At 56.1% G+C, this 22039-nt stretch overlaps 1 protein-coding gene across 3 annotated transcripts in view; it reads left to right on the forward strand.

Annotated features, from left to right (window-relative positions):
* Positions 1 to 1630: 1630 nt before the first annotated feature.
* The window catches only part of ZBTB16 (zinc finger and BTB domain containing 16), a 186826-nt gene continuing 166417 nt past the window's right edge, over positions 1631 to 22039 (forward strand). The window contains exons 1-2 of one of the 3 annotated variants that reach the window (XM_002708425.5): positions 1631 to 1958; positions 4813 to 6170. In XM_002708425.5, the coding sequence (XP_002708471.1) occupies positions 4903 to 6170 (1268 nt within the window). In that variant the 5' untranslated portion in view covers positions 1631 to 1958; positions 4813 to 4902. Of the gene's footprint in view, positions 1959 to 2018; positions 2220 to 2913; positions 4032 to 4812; positions 6171 to 22039 lie in introns of those variants that run through there. The other 2 variants (XM_017343233.3, XM_051819548.2) reach the window with 2 other exon arrangements.

Below are 22039 nucleotides of genomic sequence, written 5' to 3' on the forward strand. Positions count from 1 at the left end.
GCTGGGCAGCAACCTCCAGCCAGCACCATCTAGGCAGAAGCTCAACAAGTGAATGATTCGTCAGCTTCTCTGGCTGGTGCCAGGTGAGTCTTTCTTCCTCTCCTTCCGTTCGCTCCATTCTTGATCTGCTTGCACCTCAGTTCTTTCTGGACCCTAGATTTTAGCTAGGAAAAGAGTTAGGTTCTAAATAGGGGCTGCCTTTCACTGTATCATGGTGAAATGAGTCACCTGGGGCTGACTCTCCCCTCCCTGTGAGTTTGCCGGTGTGGCGTACCTGGCTGTCCCTTTCCTGTACTTCCAGTCTCAGACTCCTGCTGGTGGGGGCATTTTCCCTACAAGTAGGAGACCGGAGCCAGGCTTGCAGGAGTGGAATGAATGCCCTGTCCATTGGCAGCTCTGTGAGTTCGGATCAGTTCCAATATGCAAACTCTGCCCCCAGGTCTTCCCCTTTTTGTCTCTGTCCGGCTTCTGCTACCTTCCATCACATCACAGTTCTAGGGCCGGCCCAGTGCCAGGGATTCCACGCTAGTTCTGCGGAAAACCTTTGGCCCACCCGCCAGGCAAGGAGGGAACACTCAGATTCAGTGACTGACGCCTGGCGCTGCTAAAGCCGCCTGACGTCGCGGACTGACTGCACTGAGACCCCTGGATGGCGCTCTTGCCGCCCCCATCCTCCTAGCGTCTGGACTCCAGCCGGAGGCCTGCACGGCGCTGGGAAGAGCGCTTCCCACCTTTTGCCCCGCGCCTCCGGCTGGCTCCATAAAAAAGAGGGGGAAGGGAGCTTTCCGCAGCTCGGGGAAGGCCGGTTTCCTACGGTGGCTGCTCCCGGGGGTTAGCGGTGCGAACTCTGCCCTCCGGAGTGCGTGCGGAGGGGTAATGGGGGGGGGGGGGGCTAGGGAGCCCGGGAGGAGGACGCCCTGCAGGGCGGTCTCGAGCGTTTCCAAGCTGCCACCGGCCCCGAAGACTGCGCTGAGCAGTCCGTCTAGGGGGTAGAGGGACTGAGCCGAAGAAGAAAAAGTTTCTCTCCGGTCTCGACCTCAGCCTCCAGTGACCGCGGCTGCCAAAACGGGGCGCCCCCATGGACAGCACATCCTCGGGAACCCCTGGCACCTAGTTCAGTAGAACCCGCTGGCTCTGCGCCCCGAGACTTCTTGCCCCCAGATGCTCATGCCCGGCGGCGCGCGGGGTCCGAGGGGCTGAAGGCGCTTGGGCGTGGGCTGGGCACTTTGGCAAACAGGGGTCCTGAGAGGCGGGCGCAAAGCGGGAGAAAAAGTGAAAGGCTAGGGGGCAAACGCTGGAGCCCAGCACAAAACCCCGCGCTTGGAGCGCCGGAGTGGGAGAAACAAATCCGCGCCCAGTGGCAATGAAAAAGCTGCGAGTGAGGTGGGAGCTGCCCCTGGCCCCCCAGGGCCCGCACGGAGCGTTGCGAGCCCCCGCCCGGCCTCCCCATCACCGGCCCTGGCGTGCTCCCGGCTGGGCCGGAGCGCGGCGGCCGCGGCGCCCCAGCAGCAGCTAGGTGTCAGGCGAAGCCCGGGGCGCCGAGCGCCGCGCAGGCAGAGCGGGTGGGGCGGGGAGCGCGCACGGGCTGGGCCGGCGCGGGGGGTGGGCGGGCTGAGCCCGGGGACAGCGCGGGAGGGGGAGGAGGGGGCAGCTGTGGGCAGGGAGCCGGGCTCGGCCGCCAGCACTAAAGATGGAGAGGCGCCGGGGCCTCGCAGGGGAGGGGGCTCGGCGTTGACGTGAGACGCGGCGGAGGCGCCGCAGCCGGTGGTGATTTGCTAACCTCACAGCACACAGGAGTTGAGGGCGATGAGAGCGGGTACTGCGAACTGCCGGGCGATGCCGCCGCTGCCGCCGTGAACCCGAGAGCAACAGTTCCTCCAGCAACACCCCTCCCCGACGCAGGCACACACCCCCCGGCAGGCCCGCACGCCCACCCCACGGCGCCCGGCTCGGCAGCGGTGAGTGGGGGCCCGGGGAGGGGCGCACCGCCCAGCCAGCGCCGCGCGCCCGGGCGCCCCGGGGCCGGAGAGGTCGGGGGGGTGGCGCGTCCGCTCGGGCCACTCGGCCGCTGCGCTTGGACCTTATTTCATCCCGCGTGTTCCTTTCCTGCGCTGCAGCCGCCGCCGCCACCGGTTGGGGTCAGCTCCAAGAGGGGAGCCCCGGCTGTCAGCTTGGGCGCAGCTGCCTCCCCAGCCTTTCCTCCGCAGGGCACGGTCCGGGTGAGAGGCGGGGAGCTGGGGCGCGAGCATAGGGTCGGGGATCGCGAGGCTTTATACAGCCAGGGGCCGGTGGGGGCTCATATGTATGCGGACGGCTGCGCGGGCGTGAGCGAGGCTTGTGGCTTATTTATTTGTTTATTTGCCGGCCGGCTGGGAAGCTAGACTGAGAGGGGCTGGCGAGTGGATCTGGGGCCGAGGCGAGCAGGATTGGGACACGTTTGGATTTTGTTTTCTCTTTGAAAAATCCTAGTGGGCCCTTCTTTCTTGATTGGACTTGATCCCCCATTTTTTGGGGGGGGTAGGGTGGAGAGGGAGAGAAGCTCCGAGGGGCGCCAGTGCTCCGGGCCCTCCTCGGCTCTCGGCAGGATTGGCCGTGGCGCCGGAGCTCGCCGTGCGCTCCCGGCCGCGCTCGGTGGGCGCCCCGGCTCTGCACCTGATGCGTGCGGGATGCCTTTGCCACCACGGCGCGCCAGCGGCCGGCTCTCGCAGCCCCTGGCGCACTCCCGCACGCGCCCTAAACGCGCAGATCCTGCCGGCCTGCGACCCACTGAAACGCACAGACGCGCTCCGCACCGGCTAGCTCGCCGCCTCCCCGGGTCGCTCGCCACGTCCCCGGGCCCGGCACGCCCGGCGGCTGCTGCCGCTGGCCCGAAACCGGGAACCTTGCTCATTGCTCCCCGGGGGTCACGGCCCTGGGTCGGAGCCGGGGGAGCCCGGAGATCCCCTTATCTCCCCTTCTCGCACGAGTCGCTGCAGGGCTTTTGTGCTGCCCCTTCGCGGCGGGCCGGGTCCGTCTCCCAGCCCGCCGGACTCGTCGCCTTTCGCCTGCTCTCTTTCGTTTTCCCTCTCCCTAGCTCGGCTTCTTTCCTTTCAGGCGGCTGACTCCCCAGGAAAAGTTGCTTCCCCAAGTTTGCCGAACTCGTCTCCAAGTCTCGGCGGGGGTCTCTGGGAGCTCGGGGCGTGTGCGCGCGTGCTCGGTGCCCGCAGCTCGGGCGGCTGAGTGCTGGCTTTCCCCCGAGCCGCGGGAGTGGAGCCGCAGCCTGCGCCGGCCGCATCGAGGGCGCCGAGCGGCGGGTCAGGCGGGGGGACGACTGACCCAGGGCACCGTGGTCTCCCTCTGGAGCTACAGGGTTGGTTTGGAGGAAAGGGGCACTTCCATTCTCTTCGGTTGCCTCCTCCTGTTTTCCTGCAACTCCCGGGTCTGCAGGAAAGCACAGGGCAGCGAGGCGTGCGTGGATGGCCGTCCCACTCTCTGTGGCCACGGTCCCCACCCTGGGCTGGGCAGCTAAAGTGTCTTGACCAGCCAACCCCGTTAACCCTTTCTTTCTGCTTGAGCTAGGTGCCTTAGGAGCCAGTAGGGCTGCTTTTGGGCGTGGTGAGGAGCAGTGTTTGAGGAGTGAGGCGCGCGGGCTCTGCTCGCCGCCGTCACGCACTGCTGCGATATCTGCAGCCAGGGAGAAGTTGGGAGGGGCCTGGCCGGCCAAGGCTTCCTGGTACTCCTTGAACGGGGTGCGGAGTCCCGACCAGGCTCTGGGAGAGACCTTTGTCTCCCAGCCCTGTCCTCACACCATGGATGCTGGTGCCAGTGTCACTTGCAGCACCTCTGAGACTGGCCAGCATCAGTTGCTGCTCCTGGTCACAGGACTTGCCAACTCCTGGGAGCCTCTGGGAGACTTGGAGGCCACGCCCAGCCCAGCCTGGGCACCGCTGGCTGTTGGAAAGCCCTTTCTTATGATTACTCTTTGTAACTGCCTGGCCCATTGGCCTTCAGATTTTTGCCGTTCCTGTCCCTGAGCACTTGTGGACAGGAGGGTGAGTGTGGGCTCTTGAGTTAATGCTGTCCCTCTTGGCTGGCGGGCACACAGTGACACAGAGTCCAGATTGGGGGCTCCATATGCTGTCACTTTAAGGTCGCTGTGGATGGAAGTGACCCAAGTGAGTGTGTGCAGGTTACATGAGTGTTGCTGTGAGCCTAGAAGGAGCTCAGGGCCGGGGGCAGCCTGGAGCAGGGGACAGAGGCCCGGGAAGGTAACAGCCAATGGTGAGAGGGCGGGCTCGGGGAGGACAGCCCATAGCCTGGAGGTGTCTGTGGGCCACAACTGCAGCCTGCCAGTCCCTCATTGCACTTTTGCTTGGTTCCTGGGGCTGCCAGAGTGGGGCAGGGTTTAAAAAAGGCATTGTATCGGAGGTGAGGTTACAGGAGGCGGAGGGTGAAGCTGCATGCCTACACTGACTAAAGGAGAGGATCTAAGTCTTAATGCATTTTAAGAAAGTGCTTGGGCACCTCCTCGTGATGAATGTTGGCCTTGCTTAGGAGCAGGCTCAGAGGACTTCACTGTAATTTGCAGTTTCATTCAACAGATGCCATAGAGCAGCAGAGTAGGCATGTGCTGTGCAGGAACCTTCTCCTCACTCTCATCGTCCCTGGGCCTGCACGGGCAGATTCGGAGATTCTGGGGAAACTCCTTCTTGCTATGGGCTTGGGTGAGCCGGGACATGATGCAGGGTTTGCATTATTCCTGCTGGAGATACTAGCCTGTCTGCCTCTTGTTCTCTCATCCTTTCTTGCCTCTTCCCCTCTTCTCTCTCTCAGTCTCCTGCATCGGCCCAGGAAACCTACCCTGCCCCGCCACGCAGAGCACAGACGGAAGGGGAGCCTCATGCCTGAGCCGAGGGCAGCGCCATGGATCTGACGAAGATGGGCATGATCCAGCTGCAGAACCCCAGCCACCCCACGGGGCTGCTGTGCAAGGCCAACCAGATGCGGCTGGCTGGGACGCTGTGCGATGTTGTCATCATGGTGGACAGCCAGGAGTTCCACGCCCACCGGACGGTGCTGGCCTGCACCAGCAAGATGTTTGAGATCCTCTTCCACCGCAACAGCCAGCACTATACTCTGGACTTCCTCTCGCCAAAGACCTTCCAGCAGATTCTGGAGTATGCCTACACGGCCACGCTGCAGGCCAAGGCGGAGGACCTGGACGACCTGCTCTATGCGGCCGAGATCCTGGAGATCGAGTACCTGGAGGAGCAGTGCCTGAAGATCTTGGAGACCATCCAGGCCTCAGATGACAACGACACGGAGGCCACGATGGCTGACGGCGGGGCTGAGGAGGAAGAGGACCGCAAGGCTCGGTGCCTCAAGAACATCTTCATCTCGAAGCATTCCAGCGAGGAGAGTGGGTACGCCAGTGTGGCTGGACAGAGCCTCGCTGGGCCCCTGGTGGACCAGAGCCCTTCCGTCTCCACCTCGTTTGGGCTTTCAGCCATGAGTCCCACCAAAGCTGCCGTGGACAGTCTGATGACCATAGGACAGTCTCTCCTGCAGGGGACGCTTCAGCCACCTGCGGGACCCGAGGAGCCGACATTGGCTGGGGGTGGCCGGCACCCTGGCGTGGCCGAGGTGAAGACGGAGATGATGCAGGTAGACGAGGTACCTGGCCAGGACAGCCCTGGGCCAGTCGAATCCAGTGTCTCGGGAGGACTGGGGGACAAAGTTGAGGAAAGGAGCAAAGAGGGCCCTGGGACCCCAACTCGCAGCAGCGTCATCACCAGTGCCAGGGAGCTGCACTACGGGCGGGAGGAGAGCGCCGAGCAGCTGCCACCCCCGGCTGAGGCTGGCCAAGGCCCCCCGGGCCGCCTGGAGCACCCAGCAGCCCCTGCGGAGAAGCGCCTGGGCATCTACTCGGTGTTGCCCAACCACAAGGCTGACGCCGTGTTGAGCATGCCGGCGTCGGTGACCTCTGGGCTCCATGTGCAGCCTGCGCTGGCCGTCTCCATGGACTTCAGCACCTACGGGGGTCTGCTGCCCCAGGGCTTCATTCAGAGGGAGCTTTTCAGCAAGCTGGGCGAGCTGGCGGTGGGCATGAAGTCGGAGAGCCGGAGCATGGGCGAGCAGTGTAGCGTGTGTGGGGTCGAGCTCCCTGACAACGAGGCTGTGGAGCAGCACAGGTAGGCCCTGGTGCAGTCTCGCACCTGCTGCTGGACGTGCAGCCCTCACAGCTTGCCTTCCACCCTGGCTGCTTCCAGGGCTGGGGGCCTAGCTCCCTTCTCTTCCTTGCTATTTATATATATTTTTTAAAAAACATACTTCTTCCAAAGTCCTGGGGGGATGGGGCATACCATTCACAGCGTGGTGAGGGGTCAGGTGGTCTTCCCAAAGCATCAGGGAACTCACAGGCCCAGGGTGTGACTAGGCCCTTCTATCTGTTTTTGCTTTTGGGGTCCCATTTGTTTCTTCTGTAGCCTGGTCCATCCTCTTGGACCTGCAGTGATGGACAGGGGTGGCGGGAAGGTGTGGTTCAGGCTGAGGCCCCCTGTGGCCTGGATCTGGTTACCAGGTTCAGGTACTGGGTTCCTCTCCTAAAATGGCAGCCTGGTGCTGTCTGCAGCATGGGAGGGGCCAGAAGCTGCAGAGGCCGCAGGAGTAGCCGCTGCAGGTGCCGTGTGTCGTTCTCAGGAATGTGCATCCTGACATTCCTTGTCCCTTCTTATTTTCTCTTCCTGCAGTCACATTTGGGGGGGGGTTGATTTAAATTCTGGGTGGGTATAAAAGTCTGGGCCTTGCCACCTGTGAAGTGTTAACTCCTGTCCCAGCTGTGCTCACCCAGAGTTAAATGCTGCCGGCATTGGCTTTCCTTGGGCTTCTGCTTGCTTCTCTCTGAAGTAACCATTCGCAGAGCTGTTAGGACAGGCTCGGTTTGCGACAGAGCACGTCAGGTAAAGCTGCAGTTTTGTCCCACTAGCCCTGTAGGTAGGCAGGGCTCTTCTTTTGCAAGGCGAGATGCTAAGACTCGGACGTAAAGTCCACTTTGCAGGGTTACGTCGATAGAGGCAGGGCTGGATTTGAAGTCAGGTCCTCAGCCCCTTGTGCTTTGCTGAATCTTGGAGTCATCCAGTCTTGAAGCAGATCCTGCCTACGGAACAGGCTTTTGAGGATTGCTCCTGAGAAGTGGAGTAACTCGGGAGAAGGTTTTCGTGATGAGTCATGTGCCTGTCATCTTACCCTCCAGTCCCTGGGTCCCAGGACGGGGGTAAGAAGCCTAGTTTCTGTTGCCCCCACGGCTCACCTCTCCATGCTGTGTGGCTGGTCTTGCGTGGACCCTGCTCACTGCCCCCCTCCCCATGCCTCTGTGCTGCTTCAGGTGCGGGGGTGCGAAGTGAGGGTGGTGGTGGGGCTTCTGGGAGCTGAGCCGCTTGCCCTCCCCAGAACCTGCTTGGATGCTATGAGACTCTCCTGGGTGGAAAATAGTACTGCTGACCTAAATGCAGCCCCCCTCCCCCTTTTTTTTCCCTGGTGGGCGTGAAGAAACTGCCACTGAGGTGTGTCTTCCTTGCATGGGTACCGCTCGGAAGCAGACTGAGGCTGGGTTGGTTGGAGCTCACACTTTTTCCTCTGCAGGAAACCCCTCCTGGACTTGACCACATAGGGTAGTTGGCCTCTCCGGGGCGGATTCTGGCAGCCGTGTGCTGAGAAGTGGGTGATGATGGAACGTCAGGTTTTCCCCCAGCTCTTGTTGCATCTCAGTTTCTTTCCTACTCCCGAGACGGACACAAAAGACGTCACTCCCCTCTGGTGGGGCCCTCGCTCCTCCCAGGGGAGGTGGAGGGGTGACTGCTGTTCCTTTCCAGAGAGCCTGGGTGGCGGAGTTAGCCGCGTCAGGTGGTGAGAGCTTGTGACCCTGACCGTTCTCAGCATGCCGAGCCTGGTGTTACTCTTGGCTAAAAATGGAGCTGGTCATCAGGGTTGGTGCTGAATGGATGAAGCGAGACACAGAAACCTCTGGGGCTGGACTGGCTCACGGTCACGGCGAAGGTGAACAGAGCCCTTCAGTCCCTTCACCTTGTTTGGGTCTTGTTTCTGCAGCATCCTCCGTGGCTCTGAGTTCAGGAGCTGCCTTCCAAGGGGTCATGTGGCCTGTGAGGTGGTGCAGGCATCAGCCCTGCTCCTGCGAGTGTGCGATAGTGGGAGGCAGGATCTGGACTTCTCAGTGTCCCGCCGAGGGCTGCTGGCAGGGAGAATGTGCTTTTGACCAAGGGGCCGAGTCAGCCGCTGCAGCCTAAGTGGCTAGCACTGGGGTAGCGCCTTCTGTGGACAGCTGCAGGGGTCAGAGGAAACCAAGGAGGGGAGACCATACTCCTGTGTGCACTCGACCTTTGCTTTGAATGGCAGCCTCTTACCTCCCGGCTCCGTGCACTTTGGGGAAGGTCTTTTCCTCTCTCTCTGGCCCTCAGGGCCCCAGGACTAACGTGCTGCTTCCCTATTTCCCCCTGTTCTCTGCTCTTGCCTCCCCCATCAGCAGCCTGAGAAGTGCTCCGTCTGGTGGAAGAAAACACATCACTGCTACCAGTGCAAACACAAAGGCAAGACAAAAACATATCCAAGTGGGAGATTTTGGTGCTAGGAAGCCATGGAATTGGCTGGAAGTATTAACAGTGATGACATGGTGAAAGGGCGGGCTACAGGGTTTACTTTATCTGCTTTTGAAGCCAGTAGGCTAGAGTGCTGGTAAAGATTCAGTCCCCAGCAGTTCTTGCCTTTCTTGTTGGGAGAGCAGAAGAGCTTGGGGAGGAGAAGGGGAGGCAAGTGGGGGATTAATTATGTGTTGTGGGGTCCCCCGTCCAGAGCTTGCCCTGTGACTTGGTCCCAGACTGGTGTGGAGCGAGGGGGAGCACCTGTTGGCTCGGCAGATAGTTAGAGGGAAGCTTGGTGAAACGGTGCATTGTGGTCTTTGCAGCAGATGGAGAGATGTAAAAGCAATGTCAGATTGAGTCACCGACTGATGGGGAGCTCAGACAAGGATGCTGTCTGGGTAAATACGACAGGGCTTACTTACCTTGACCTAAAGCAAAGCAATCAGAAGGAAGGCGGAACAGTGAGAAGACCTGAGAGATCAACCATGGTCTCCGAGCAGAGGCAGGAGCAAGCTCTGGACCCCCAAGTCTCCCCCAGGGCAGGGTATGGTGTCTGAGGGAGGGTGGTATCAGGCTTTGGAAGACTCGACTCACCTCCTCTAGGCTCAGTCTCTTCGCTTGCTCTGTCTTTTCTGTCACTCTCAAAAGGTAGGAGCAGTTCTGCATTAGGCCTGTCTGGGTATGGTTGAAGGACCCAAGTACAGCTTACCCTCAGGTTATGTGCCTGTGTGATAAGTGATAAGCGCACAGGGAACACACTCCTCATTTCTAGCTCTCGGTCTCCTCCTAGGCTCATACAGTCTGGTCCTCATGGGTTTCTGAATGTAGTGCTGCAGAATCAGAGTGGGCTCTGGATCTTCAACAGGCCAGCCCTGGGATCGGCGTGGCGTGCATCCTGCCCGGACACAGTCAGAACTGGTTGCCTGGGTCTTGAGAAATACCCAGGAGCCACCAGGAATGGTCTCATGAGCTCCCTGGACTCAGGATTCAGTCCCTTCTGGAGACTTCTTTGGGGCTGGCTCTAGGGTGCATGAGGTGTCCAAGTTCCTGCTGGCCCTTTGCCTTGGTCTCTCATCAGATGGCCAGCTGCTCGGCTCTTGGTGGTTGACCATGGAAAGGGTTGTTAATGCTGCTTTCGGCTACTTGGAGACTGCCTGGAACTCTTGGTTCTCTTCTTTGTGCTGGGACCCTGTGATGTCAAACCAGGTTCTGTCCAGAGAGGGCCTGCGGTGGAATAATGATAGCAAGAGCAGCTGCCTTAGCTGCCCTTCATCCATTGCAGCACTTTCTTCTTTGCAAAGCACCTTGAATGAGTTTCTCTCTCCCTGCCTCACAGCCCTCCCTCAGTGGGTATAGGCCCCTGATCCCACCTGTGATTATGAAGTCTGGAAAGCTCTGAAAGCTAAAAGGTTTTGTGCAAGTTTGCAGCACACTCATCTAGCAGCAAAAAGTCTGATCTGATGGGAGGCTATATTTATCCTGCTTATTTTGAATATTCATATGTTTTGCTACAAAAATATTAATGTGTTTGATTACAGAGTGCTGCCCTAGACTCTGGGGCTGTTACACACCACAGGCACCACAGCGCCTTTCTAAAAGCTGAATGTTTCTGATTTCTGAAGCACCCAAGGGTTTTGGGTGAGGGATCATGGGTCTTTTATTGGCACCACTTTGCAGATACGGACACTGAGATTGGAGCAGGTAGGTGACCTGCCAGTGGCCTCGTGGCTATAAATGGATACAGCCAGGCGCCCGGCTTGCCTTCTAATTCACAGTCCTGGGCACTGTGCACCAGGCCATATAAGAACATGGGCATTGCCGTTCTGGGTAGGATCCATCTGACCTAGTCTTTGGATGCCAACACCAAGCCCAAGCTGTGGCCATGGGAGGCTGCAGCCGTCCTCCTTGACGTCAGTGCGAAAGGTCAGGTGTGCACCAGCTTGTCCTCATGGCTATTTATGGCTCCTCTGTCATTCACAGATTTGCCCAAATCCTTTCTGAATCCATTTCCATTTCCAGGAAGTATCTTTGTGGGATGATGAATGGCTTAAGGTTGTCACTTCTTGGGTTCCTGAAAATCGGGTCTTTGGAGCGGTCCGTGGTTGAACAGACAGCAAGGTGGCAGAAGGCGTGAGTGGCGTGCCCGGGTGCTGTGGAGGCCAGGGCGCCACGCCCTGCTCTCCATTTCTTAGCTCTGTCACCATTGCCGGTACCTTTTTCTCCCTAAGCTTGAACATCTTCATTTACAAAACCGGCGAACTCTTTCTGGATCGTTGAGCTCTTAAAAAAGTTTCTTTGGCTCCTTGTGCATACACTCATATCCTCATGAAGTCTTTTTGGCTAATTGGATTTTGCTCTGTTTTGGCATCTGGATTGGCAGTTTGGCCAGCTAAACAGGGGGTCAGCCTGATTGGATTCTGCGTGCTCTGAGCGCACTTTCTAGTACTTCATCCTGCTGAGGGTTAGGAGCCCTCTGGGGTCTAGATGGCACTCTGGGAACTTTTGAAGACGATTTCTTTTATTTCCAATGAAGGATGGTTGCCTGCTCTTTCATCTCAGCGAGACGTCCCGTTTTAATTCGCTGTCTCTGTTGGACTGAGCTGCCGATTGCCAGATTGGGGGGTGCGGGGAGCCGGGGTAGGGGTGTGGGAGTTAGAGCTTAGCGGCACCTTTTACTCCAGCTTGTTCCAGGAAAGCTATCATGAATCTTTAAAATAGTGATTATCCTGAACTGATACAAACAAACTGGGTTCACAGAGTTTTCATTTCTTGCTAATCTAAGAGAAAAACATTTCCGATAATTTTTTTTGAATGAATGACTTTAAAACAAGACTGACTAAAGGCCAAAGTCTAAGTCTTGCTAAGTGAACACAGGCCTGCCTCACTTTGCCCTTGAAAGGGTCTCAAATTTTCCATGATAATGGAAGGTTTTCTTAACCAAGTTCTGCTGTGTTGCATGGATGGGAGCCCTGACTCCATGACCTTTCTTTTGGTAGAAAAAAGGAAAATGGACCACACTCTCCCCGACCCCAGCCTCTGACCCTACACCTTACACACGTGAGCGTTTTTGCCAGGGCCAGAATCCCACCTTCACTGGTCACCAGCTGTGTGACTGAGGCTTTGTGAGTTAACCTCTCTGTGCCCGCACACTCATGTGTAAAACGGGCAACCTGACGGTATCTACTGGCTGGGTTGTCAGGAGGAGTGACAGGAAGGCTCTCTCCTGTGCATTAGGCAGTGTGCCCCGGCTGGCGCTGGGGTGTGTTCATCGCCGACGTGGTCGGGAAGTGGGTCCCACTGAGGCACCTGTGCAGCGTCGCGCTGTGCCACTGCTGCCGTGGGCGGCCTGGCCCGGGGCTGAGACGCACCGTGTACCTGTGTCTGTCCCCAGAAGCTCATCTCTTCTTGCAGCGTGGTGGCCAGGGTACTCTTTGTCCCATTGACCCGAGGGCCTGGTGAGTCATTCCTGTCCTTGTTTAAATTTAGCTGGGCAGCGCGCCGCTGTCGTCAGCTCCAAATGCCGAGGCGGCTCAGCCACACAGCGTCCTGTTGCCTGCGTGTGTGTCACCGTGGTGGCCGCAGAGGCCAGGCATGAGCACCTACTTGCTGAGGGAAGCCTTGGGGCTGGGCGGTCCAGAGCGCCTTCCTTTGCGACGCTTCTGACTGTGAATGCAGCAACTTTATTACGAGTGCTTGATATATTTCAGGGTCGTCTTGTTTATTTTTTGCAGATTTATTTTATTTATTTGAAAGGGAGGGTGACAAGGAGAGGCAGAGAGAGAAAGATCTTCCATCTGCTGGTTCACTCCACAAATGGCTGCAACAGTAGGTGCTGGGCCAGGCTGAAGCCAGGAGCTGGGAACTGCATCCGGGTCTCTCATGTGGGTGGCAGGGACCCAAGCACTTGGGCCATCCTTCGCTGCCTTTTCAGGTGCATTAGCAGGGAGTTGGATTGGAAGTGGAGAGGCTGGGACTTGAACTGGCGCCTATATGGGATGCCCATGTTTGAAGCGGCAGCTTAACCAGCCGCATTGCAACACCTGCCCCACGTGTTGGGTTCTGTGTTGAGTGAGTTTCTAGTATCTCCTTAAACCTTCCACCTGCCCTGGGTGGTAGGTATGAGTCTCACGTCATGGATGGGCCAAGGGAAGCACGAGAGGTGAGTGGACGTGCCCATAGCCTCCTGGCTTCCTCCGGTGGCTTGGGAGTGGGCAGCGGGGATGCCATTTACTGCAAAGGGTTCAGGTCCCTGAGAGCCCGGGCCTCGTGGGTCCAAGGAGTTCTACGTCATCCGCCGTCTCTTAGCACCACGGAGAGACCAGCTTCTAGTGATAGAGGCCTTTTATGCTGACTCGAAAAAAGAGGAAAAGGAAGAGAAAAAGAAACCCGCCGACAAAAATAAAAATCCCATGCTGTTAATTTCATGCCAGCATAATCAGAAATCCCCCTTTCTACTGTTTCCCCTTAAAAGCCCCACTGTCCTTATTATGCCGGCTCAGTCTGGAAAGGCTGGGGCCGTGTTTTGCCTCCGTGAGGCTTATCTGCAGCTGCAAGGGACCCGTGCTTTATTGTCAGCCCAGAAACTGGCTAAAACCTCACACAAACCTGCTGCATTCTAAACTCCCAGCTCACTTTCCACTGTGTCCTGGACACTCGATTGGGAACAGATTGTGTACAACTTTGCAGCAGGCTGGAGCCAAGTTAGATAAGAGAGGGAACTTCCTAAAAGCAGTGGGTCATTACCAAGGAAGCTATTAGAAGTGTGGGCCACAGCTATCTAATGGAAAGGAGAAGTTCTAGGCCGGCTGATCTGGTTTTAGATTCTCCCCTCCTAGCGCCATTGTGATTGCTGTGAAGTCAGAAGTGAAGGCGTGTGCACGTGCACAGGCCACCACCTCCAGGCCTGCCAGAAACAGGATGGCCGCACCCCCCAGCCTCTGGCTGTGCAGGGGGCAGGTGGCAGTGCAGAGGCACCGTGGCTGGACGGGGTGGCCCGGACGCGGGTCTGATGCTAGCGCCGAATTGGGGACAGCAAATGACTTCACCCTAGTGCCCTCAGAATGGGTCCCCTCTTCCCTGTGACCCGAAGCCAGCCCCATATCTCAGTGCAGCTCGTAGAACAAATGGATGGAATGAGATAATGCGTGCGTCAGGGACCGGCTCCTTCTCCCTTCTCTTGGGACCCCTAGCCCCTGCCACCCTCGGCCGGCCCTGCTCTCTAAGCGGATTAGCCGAGCGTTGGGATCTTAATGCCATTAGGCCTGTTGGCACAACTCTCCCTGGCGTAGTGAGAAGCAGATGTGGCCGACCGTAATGGCCCTTGGGGTGAGCCGGCAGGCCCCGCGTGCTGGGGGAAGCATTATTAGTGTTAATTTGGGGGAGCCCTTTATGGGAGCTGGGGGAAATGCGGACGGATTGCTGGGCATTTATTTATTTCAGCTGCTCGGCGAGTTAGAGGCTGCTGGGGTCTGCTCCGCCCCTCTCGTGGACCGAGGCCCCTCCCCAGCCCCGAAGCCCAGGAGGCCTGATTACTTCCAGAGTTGGAGAGGCAGCTCTTGTTTCTTGCCGATGTACCTTATTAGTAGCACCTGGCATCATAACCCGCTAATGGGAACCAGGGCTCTCCTCCTGCGTGGCCAGTGACAAGTAGCCCGTCAGCCAGAGCTGGCCGTGCGAGGAAGTTCTTATTAGCTTTATGGCCAGGAGAACCTGTCCTGTTCAGGAAATGAATGTTGCCGCTAAAGGGCCGCGGCCCTGACCCTGGCCGCGTAACCCGTGCGGGCTGGGAGACCCCGCGCAGGATGCTTGGGATTGCAGCCCCTCTCTGGTTCTTGTCATAGGTAAAGAGGGAATCATTGTGGTATGTTGCAGCCTTGAACTTTTGATTTATGCGGTGCGGGCGACTTAACCGTTTCCATGCCTGGACAGCTGCATGGTGGCAGAGCTGTGTGTGTGTGTGTGTGTGTGTGTGTGTGTAGTCGGGGGAAGGAGAGACCCCCACACGCTGACAGGGGCTGTTTCTGGGGAGGTGGTGGGCTTTTTTTTTTTTTTTTTTGCATCCCCATCATAGCTGGGTTCCTTCAGTTGTCGGTTATGGGGTGGTGGGGGAGATGGAGAACGTTGTACCTGGAACTGAATCTGCCCCCTAAAAGCTGTATGACCATCGGGATTCCTAACCACTGCCCCCACCCCCCGCCTTCCTCACCTGTGAGATGAGGTTAACAGCACCTGGATCACAGCCGTTTGCTGTAGCCTTAGGGGCGGCCTCCTGTTGTATATTTGAAAGTCCGTGGGAAGTGGAATGAAGAGGGAAGTTTATTTTGGTGTCACAAAGTGCACGCGGGGTTTTTTTTCCTAACAGGCGTTTTCCATGCTGTTTTGGATCGCCTTTTGATTTTTTTTCTCCTATGTAAAATGTTGTTTTTCAAAGAGAGAGGCTTCGTCATTCTCTTTCCTTGTCATGCGTTGAGACCATTTCCCCCCGATTGGCACCCAGAATCCTTGAAGAGAAGCTGCTGTGGTTGCTCCTCGCCGCTTCCCCCGGCCAGTAACGCTTCTGAAAGCGGGTGTCGCCTGGCACAGCACGCCAGCCCGCGCTCTGGAGGCACTTGTCCGAGATGGCTGCTGTGAGTTGTCTGGCAGAGGCACGCGTGACTTTTGCGACGGCTGCTGCGTGTGAAAGGCTCCTGGTGACAAAGGAGTGAACTGCACTTTCAGAGTGGACAATGTGCCACAGTCACCCAGAAAAGAGGGGCCCGTGGGGCAAGGGGTGGGACGCACCACCGCCGCCGCCTGCTCAGGAACTTTAAAACAAGTCTGTCCATCTGTCTCTGGCATTTACGGCATCGTTGACAGCAGTTCACGGAAAATACAAATACAAATGCACGCTTATCTGATGGCGGGCCCAGGTGCAAAGAGGCAGGACGAGAGCAGTGGGCCAGGGCAGGCTGCTGGACCCGGAGGTTGGGACACAGGCTTATTCCCAGGTACACACACTCGTGGGGGGCCAGGATGCATCTCCTCTTGGGCTTCCCCTGGTCCTGAACGTGGCTCCATGGTGCCTGCCTCGCCGGGGAAGTAGCTTGTGCTTGGAGCCCCAGAGCAGGTGAAAGCGGTCTGGAAGGCGTCTGTAGAGGGGCACTGGGAAGTGTGGACAACCGCGTTGGACTTGGGAGGGAGGCAGACCCCTGTCCCTCCGTTCCCAACACAGTGGTTCTCATTGCGCCTCTCCCCCTCCCTTCCCCCCCATTTCAACCCCCCCCCCCCATTCATAATTATCCTCTATTTTACTTTCTGTGGCCTGACAGCTACAAGAGTGGTTTTTGTTTTTTTGAGCTGAGTAGCTGCTAAATATTCCCCAGCAGCCAGAATTCAGTGGCTGGGGGTGGGGGGAGAACAGGCCAAACCTTGGCATCCCTTGTTGCAAAAGTGAAAAATATTTCTGTTTGCAGTTAATTTTAGTGGCAAGCAGATCATGTTAACTGGATGTAATTGCTTCCAGATATGGCCGAGGGTTTTGTGTGTTGAGATGAAGGGTCTGGTAAGTGCTTACTTCCTGTGTAAATTAGCCTATTCCATTCAGGCTTTCATTCTGGCCAGCCCTGGACTCTGTCATGCTGCTCCCATTTTCCCCTGCCTGGCCTGCAGCCGGGTGTGAGAGGCAGCTCGCTGGGTCCCTCCGAGGGCAATTCTTTTGTCACTCGGAGCCACTCACCTCTTGGTTCCCGGTGGGAGTTTGCCTTGCGAATACTGAGAAGTCTCCAAGAGGTGCCACCTGGCTGCTGGCTGATGCTTTTCCCCTGCAAAGGCAGATCCACAGGGCATTTGGTCACGTGGGTGCAGCTCTGCACCCACAATGCCTGGTCTCCCCTGGAGGTGTTATTTCCCCCTCTGAATCCCACTCCCACCTCGGAGAGCATCTTTCCCTGTCAGTTAGTCTTCCCCCTCCTCAACCCTAACCCAGGGCATTCCAGTGGGGTCTGATGTCCCAGGAAAACGAAATGGCTCTTGCGAGGAGGAGGAGGAGAGGCTGGTGGCCATGGAGAGGGCTTGCGTTTGTCGGCTGTGATGCCCCTCTGTTCTTTGCAGGAGGACCTGGGGCGTACCCGCCCCTCCCTGCAGGAGAGGCGGAAAAAGCCCAGCCGGGCCTCTTCTCCAAGCCCTGGTCTCCAGTGTTGCAATGGAGGAGAAGTGTTAAGATTCTTGTTCTCCTAAACTCTGCTTTTGCCCTGTGGCCAGTCCTACATTCTTAGTGCTATTTGCATAAGAGGTTGCTGTTTATCTTCCTATATCAGCTCCACTGATAACCCCTGGAGTCTGTTTAACAATCTTAGGAGTAGATGACTTGATAAATGCCAGTTTTTCCAATATGCAAAGATAAACTGTGGGGTCAGGGTGAGGGGTGGTGTGATGAGAAGGAGGGGCCAGGTGGGGCCATAGGACCCTCTCTCCGATTGGGGTGCAGACGTGGGAAAGAGCGTGGTGGCAGCAAACGGGTATCTTGTCCAGCATGGCAGCTGCATCAGTCCTACGGTTTATCAGCTTCCTGCCCTCACCTGCCTTCCTCCCTTGTTGTGTGGACGCTGCGTCTCTGAGTGAGTCGCCTGTGCCCCACTTTGTACAGATCTTCGCTTCTTTAGCTCCTATCTCTTTGTCCTCAACCCTCTCTCACCCCTCCAAGCTGTTGGCTGGTAAGTCATTGGTGTTACCAAAACTGTGCAAATGCTAATTCTTCAATGGGTGAAATTTTCTAGCTGTCCTGAATTTGCCACTTCGGGGTGAAAACTTCTGACCCCATCAGCTTAGTCAATAAGCTGTCTGAGAATCAAACAAAAGGGTCTGGACGGGCTGCTAAAGCTGGGGACCTGGCTGATAGCTTTGTTTTAGGTCCTTGTCGTGTTTGCAGGTCATGGAGCGAGCTCTGTAGAGCAGGGAGTATCTGCTGGTTCAGCCTTACGGGAAGTTGAAGCTGCTAAGCGCAAAGTCCACGAGAAGTTGAAGATAGTGAAATACAGCCCAGGAATTGGGGTGGGGTGGGGGGGTCCTCACTCCAGAAAGAGACTCCCTGGGAGTGATCGAAGTGGTGTTTGCTAGGGGCAGGGTGGAGTGATGGGAGGGACCCAGGCTTCAGAGTGAAGCATGCTAGGCGAAAACTCAGACTGCTAAAATTTTTTTAAAAGATTTTTTTTGTTTACTTATCTGAAAGTCAGAATTACAGAGAGAGAGGGAGATTCAGAGATCTTCCATCTGCTGCTTCACTTCCCAAGTGGCCACAACAGCCAGGGCTAGGCTGGGCTGAAGCCAGGAGCTTCTTCAGGGTCTCCTACATGGGTGCAGGGACCCAAGCACTTGGGCCATCTTCTGCTGCTTTCCTAGGTGCATTAGCAAGGAGCTGGATCGGAAGTGGAGCAGCCGGGACTCAAACTGGCGCCCAAATGGGATGCTGACACTGAGGACACAGACGGCAGCTTAACCTGCTGCGCCACAGTGCCAGCCCCCAGACTCCTGAATTTACCATGTGTCTTGGGCAAGTTGCTTGGCTTCTCTGAGCTCCCGTTTCCTTGTTCTTAAAATAGGACCACTTTGTCCATGGTTATGAGGATACAATATGTGTAAAGTGCCTGGTGCGGCGAAGGCACTGGGTAAACGCCGTGCTATTGAGCTGTAGAGCTCAGCCCTTAGAAGTCTTGTTTTGGCCTAGGGGAGAAACTGGGAAAGGAGCAGTGTGATGTTTTGTTCTGGACCCCGTGCAGTTGATGACTGTACTCACTCTATGCTGGTAGCCAGCAGCTGGAATAGGAGACTAACACATGTGCATTGTGCATGTAAAGGTCTCCATGTGCAAGGTGCTACCGTTGTCCTATAGAATCCTCAGATCGAATAAGATCACTTAGTCCCGGGAGGCTGCCATAGCCCTAAAGTTTGGAAATCTTTTGGAATCCTTTCCAAAGCCTGTGCTGCATTCTTTGGCCTGGTCTTTCAGGAGGGTGGGTTTGGCTTTTGGAAACGACCCAGATACTTCAGTGGCAAATCTGGTGGATATGGTGAGTGATAAGTGCCGTGGGATGACAGCTCAGAAGGCAGATTCTGGAAGGAGTGTATGGGGAGGGCAGGTCAGCTCAGCCCTGGCTGAATGCTGGCTTCACCTTTTAGGTGGGAGTGGACAGCTGCTCTGGCTGGAATTGCAGTGGGGGAACTCGTTGGATTTCCTGGGCCAGGGACAACTCCTGTCTCCTGTTGCTGTGATGCTGCTGCGTTTGTGGCTTGGCCTCCTGTGAGTTTGGGTCCCTAGGAGGCACTTCAGTTAAAGACCCTGGCCCATCACCAGGAGATGTTGCTTAGAGTTGGAAAGAATTGATTGAGTTCTGACCCGCACGCCCCAAGGCAGTAGGCATGAGAGGCCCAGTGGCCTGAGTGTGAATCCTGACCCTGCCTCTTTGGAAGGCTCTGGATGGTTCGAAAAGCTCATGTCTTCCAGTGCTGGCCTGGTCCCTGGCACATGTGCTAGCCGCTTTTCCTGACAAGGTTACCTGCCCTGAACACTTGGAGAGTGGATAGAGGACGCTGATTTTTCCTCTCCGTTGAAGCGTCACTTGTCCATCAGCTGGGCAGCGATTCACCTTGGGATTGTCTGCCGTGCCTGGCTGTGCTGCGACCTGGCTGTGCAGGGGCCCTGTGCACAGCCTCTCTTTCTCCCTGTGCATTATTTATAGTAAACCATATTAGAACAGAGTGTTAAAGAGGCAGGATGAGTCATTCCCATTGAAACCATTGATGACATAAATAAAAGCAAAATGCTTACTATGTGTTTTGCACAGTATTTAAGGCCAGGTCGTGCTAATTTGAACACTTCGAAACTGGATCTGTGAAAGTACACATATATGGGGAAAAATTCCAGGCTTAACCAGAGGGAAGTTGTTTATTGAAAATCCATTCTAGTATTTGCTTTCTCCTGTTCCTTTATTTCTGATTCAGGTTCACATCATGTTTCTCGTTCTTGCTAACGGGAGAATTGGCTTATTCACTAGATCAAGTTTGTTTGTTTATTTTTGGAGTATTGAGGAATAGTGCAGAGTGGGTATCTGGGGCCTGTCCCTGGGCTGCCTCTTGGCCACCCAAGCTGTCCACCTGTTTGGTGAGTGTGAGCAGGAATCATGGAACGCGAGAGCTGGTGTGGCCCTCAAAGTTATGTATTTCAATGTGCTCAAGTAGGGGGAGGAGTAAGTGGCAGTTCAGAGAGGTTCTGTGATGTGGCCGAGGTCACAGAGAAAGCTTTTGGCCAAACTAAGACCCGATCCTAGATCTCTCCTTCCAGCCTACTTTATTCTTTAAGAAAATTTTTTAAAAAAGATTTATTAGTTATTTGAAAGGAAGAGTTACAGAGAGAGGAGGGGAGAAAGAGAGAGAGATATGGATATTTGGTTCATTCCCTAAATGGCCTCAGTGGCCAAGACTGGGCCAGGATGAAGCCAGCAGCCTGGAATTCTAATCTGGGTCTCCCACAAGTGTACAGGAGCCCAAGGATTCAGGCCATCTTTCACTGCTTTCCCAAACACATTAGCAGGGAGCTGGATGTGAAGAGGAACAGCCGGGACTTGAACTGTTGCCCATGCGAGATGCCAGCATTGCAGGCAAGCGGCTTAACCCTCTGTGCTACAGTGCTGGCTCCCCCGCCCCCCCCCCCCCCCCCCCCCGCTTGCTTTAATTCCTCTTTAACAAACCAACCCCAACCCAATTACGCAGGTCTGGTCCCTACTTCCATGGAGCATGAGGTAGGCCTAGAGTGATGGGAGAGCAGTTTCAGACCCTGGTGAGGGGCCAGGTGCCTGTGCCTTTTAGCTGCTTATTACCCTCACTGCTGTCAGCCTGAACACAGCCTTGAACATCAGGTCCTTAGAGCTTACAGGTGGTGCCCTGTGCTGGGGATTTTGAGGTACGAAGATTAGTAAGACATGTAGCTTGTCTTTGAGGAGCTTCTTATTTACATAGGGGAGTAAAAATGCTTAAAATACCATGTAGGTTGATGACCATGATAGGGAGTAGGAAGTTGAAGGGCTAAGGTAGATATATTTTCAGAGCAGTTCATTTTTAATTAATTTGAAAGGCAAAGTGACAGGGAGACAGAGACAGGTGTGGGATGGGGAGTGAGTGAGTTGGGTCTTCTATCCATTGGTTCACTCCCTAAATGGCTGCAACTGTCAGGGCTGGTCCAGGCCAAATCAGGAGCCTGGAACTCCATCCAGGTCTCCCATGTGAGTGGCAGGGGCCCAAATACTTCCACCATTGTCTGCTGCCTTCCTGGGCACATTAGCAGGGAGCTGGATCGGAAGCAAACCAGACAGTGCTTGAGCCAACACTCTGATTTGGGATACCGGGTCATAAACAGCAACTTAGCACACTGTCCCAGAACACCAGCCCCAGTTTAATTTTTAGAATGTTTGAACATCTCCCCTCTGTTGGGTGCTGGGAATACAGTGTGGAGCAAGGCAGACATGGCCCTGCCCTTGTGGGGCTTTTCTATTGAGCAGTCCTGCAAATCGCTACACAGGAAATTGTAATAGACAAAGTATCATTTGAGTGATACGGTAAAGAATAAGTAGAATTTGAAGATGGGCACAGAAAGGAGGGGTGTTATGCGTGGTCAGAGCCAGGGAGAGAGTGAGGAGTGGCTTTGGGAGAAGCGAGCTTGAGGACCAGTGCAGCTGCCTCCTCACCGTGATGGCTAAGCAGCAGGAGACCTGGGGCATCCCTGTCCCCGGGATGAGTGGGCCAGCCTGAGGGTCTCAGTACTGTATGAGGGCACTTCAGTAGCTCATGGAATCCAAAGGCATGTTGCTTTGGGCGCAGAAATGTTTTGAGGCCGGCGCCGCGGCTCACTAGGCTAATCCTCCGCCTAGCGGCGCCGGCACACCGGGTTCTAGTCCCGGTCAGGGCGCCGGATTCTGTCCCGGTTGCCCCTCTTCCAGGCCAGCCCTCTGCTGTGGCCAGGGAGTGCAGTGGAGGATGGCCAGGTGCTTGGGCCCTGCACCCCATGGGAGACCAGGAAAAGCACCTGGCTCCTGGCTCCTGCCATCGGATCAGCGCGGTGCGCCGGCCGCAGCGCGCCGGCCGCGGTGGCCATTGGAGGGTGAACCAACGGCAAAGGAAGACCTTTCTCTCTGTCTCTCTCTCTCACTGTCCACTCTGCCTGTCAAAAAAAAAAAAAAAAAAAAAAGTTTTGAAACCCATGTGTGGTTTTTTCCATGGACTTGTTGAAAATCCCTGATCTACAACAGTTTCAAAAATTTCAAGATGTTTTTTGCCACTGAAATGGACTCAGACTTCTCACTGCATTGTTTGATGAACTTTCTGAAGTCCCCTCGTGGGTAACCTGCTCTGCACAGCGCCTTGAACAATGTCATTGCTCC

The sequence above is a fragment of the Oryctolagus cuniculus genome, chromosome 1 (assembly GCF_964237555.1).
Source record: "Oryctolagus cuniculus chromosome 1, mOryCun1.1, whole genome shotgun sequence".
Classification (NCBI taxonomy): Eukaryota; Metazoa; Chordata; class Mammalia; order Lagomorpha; family Leporidae; genus Oryctolagus; species Oryctolagus cuniculus.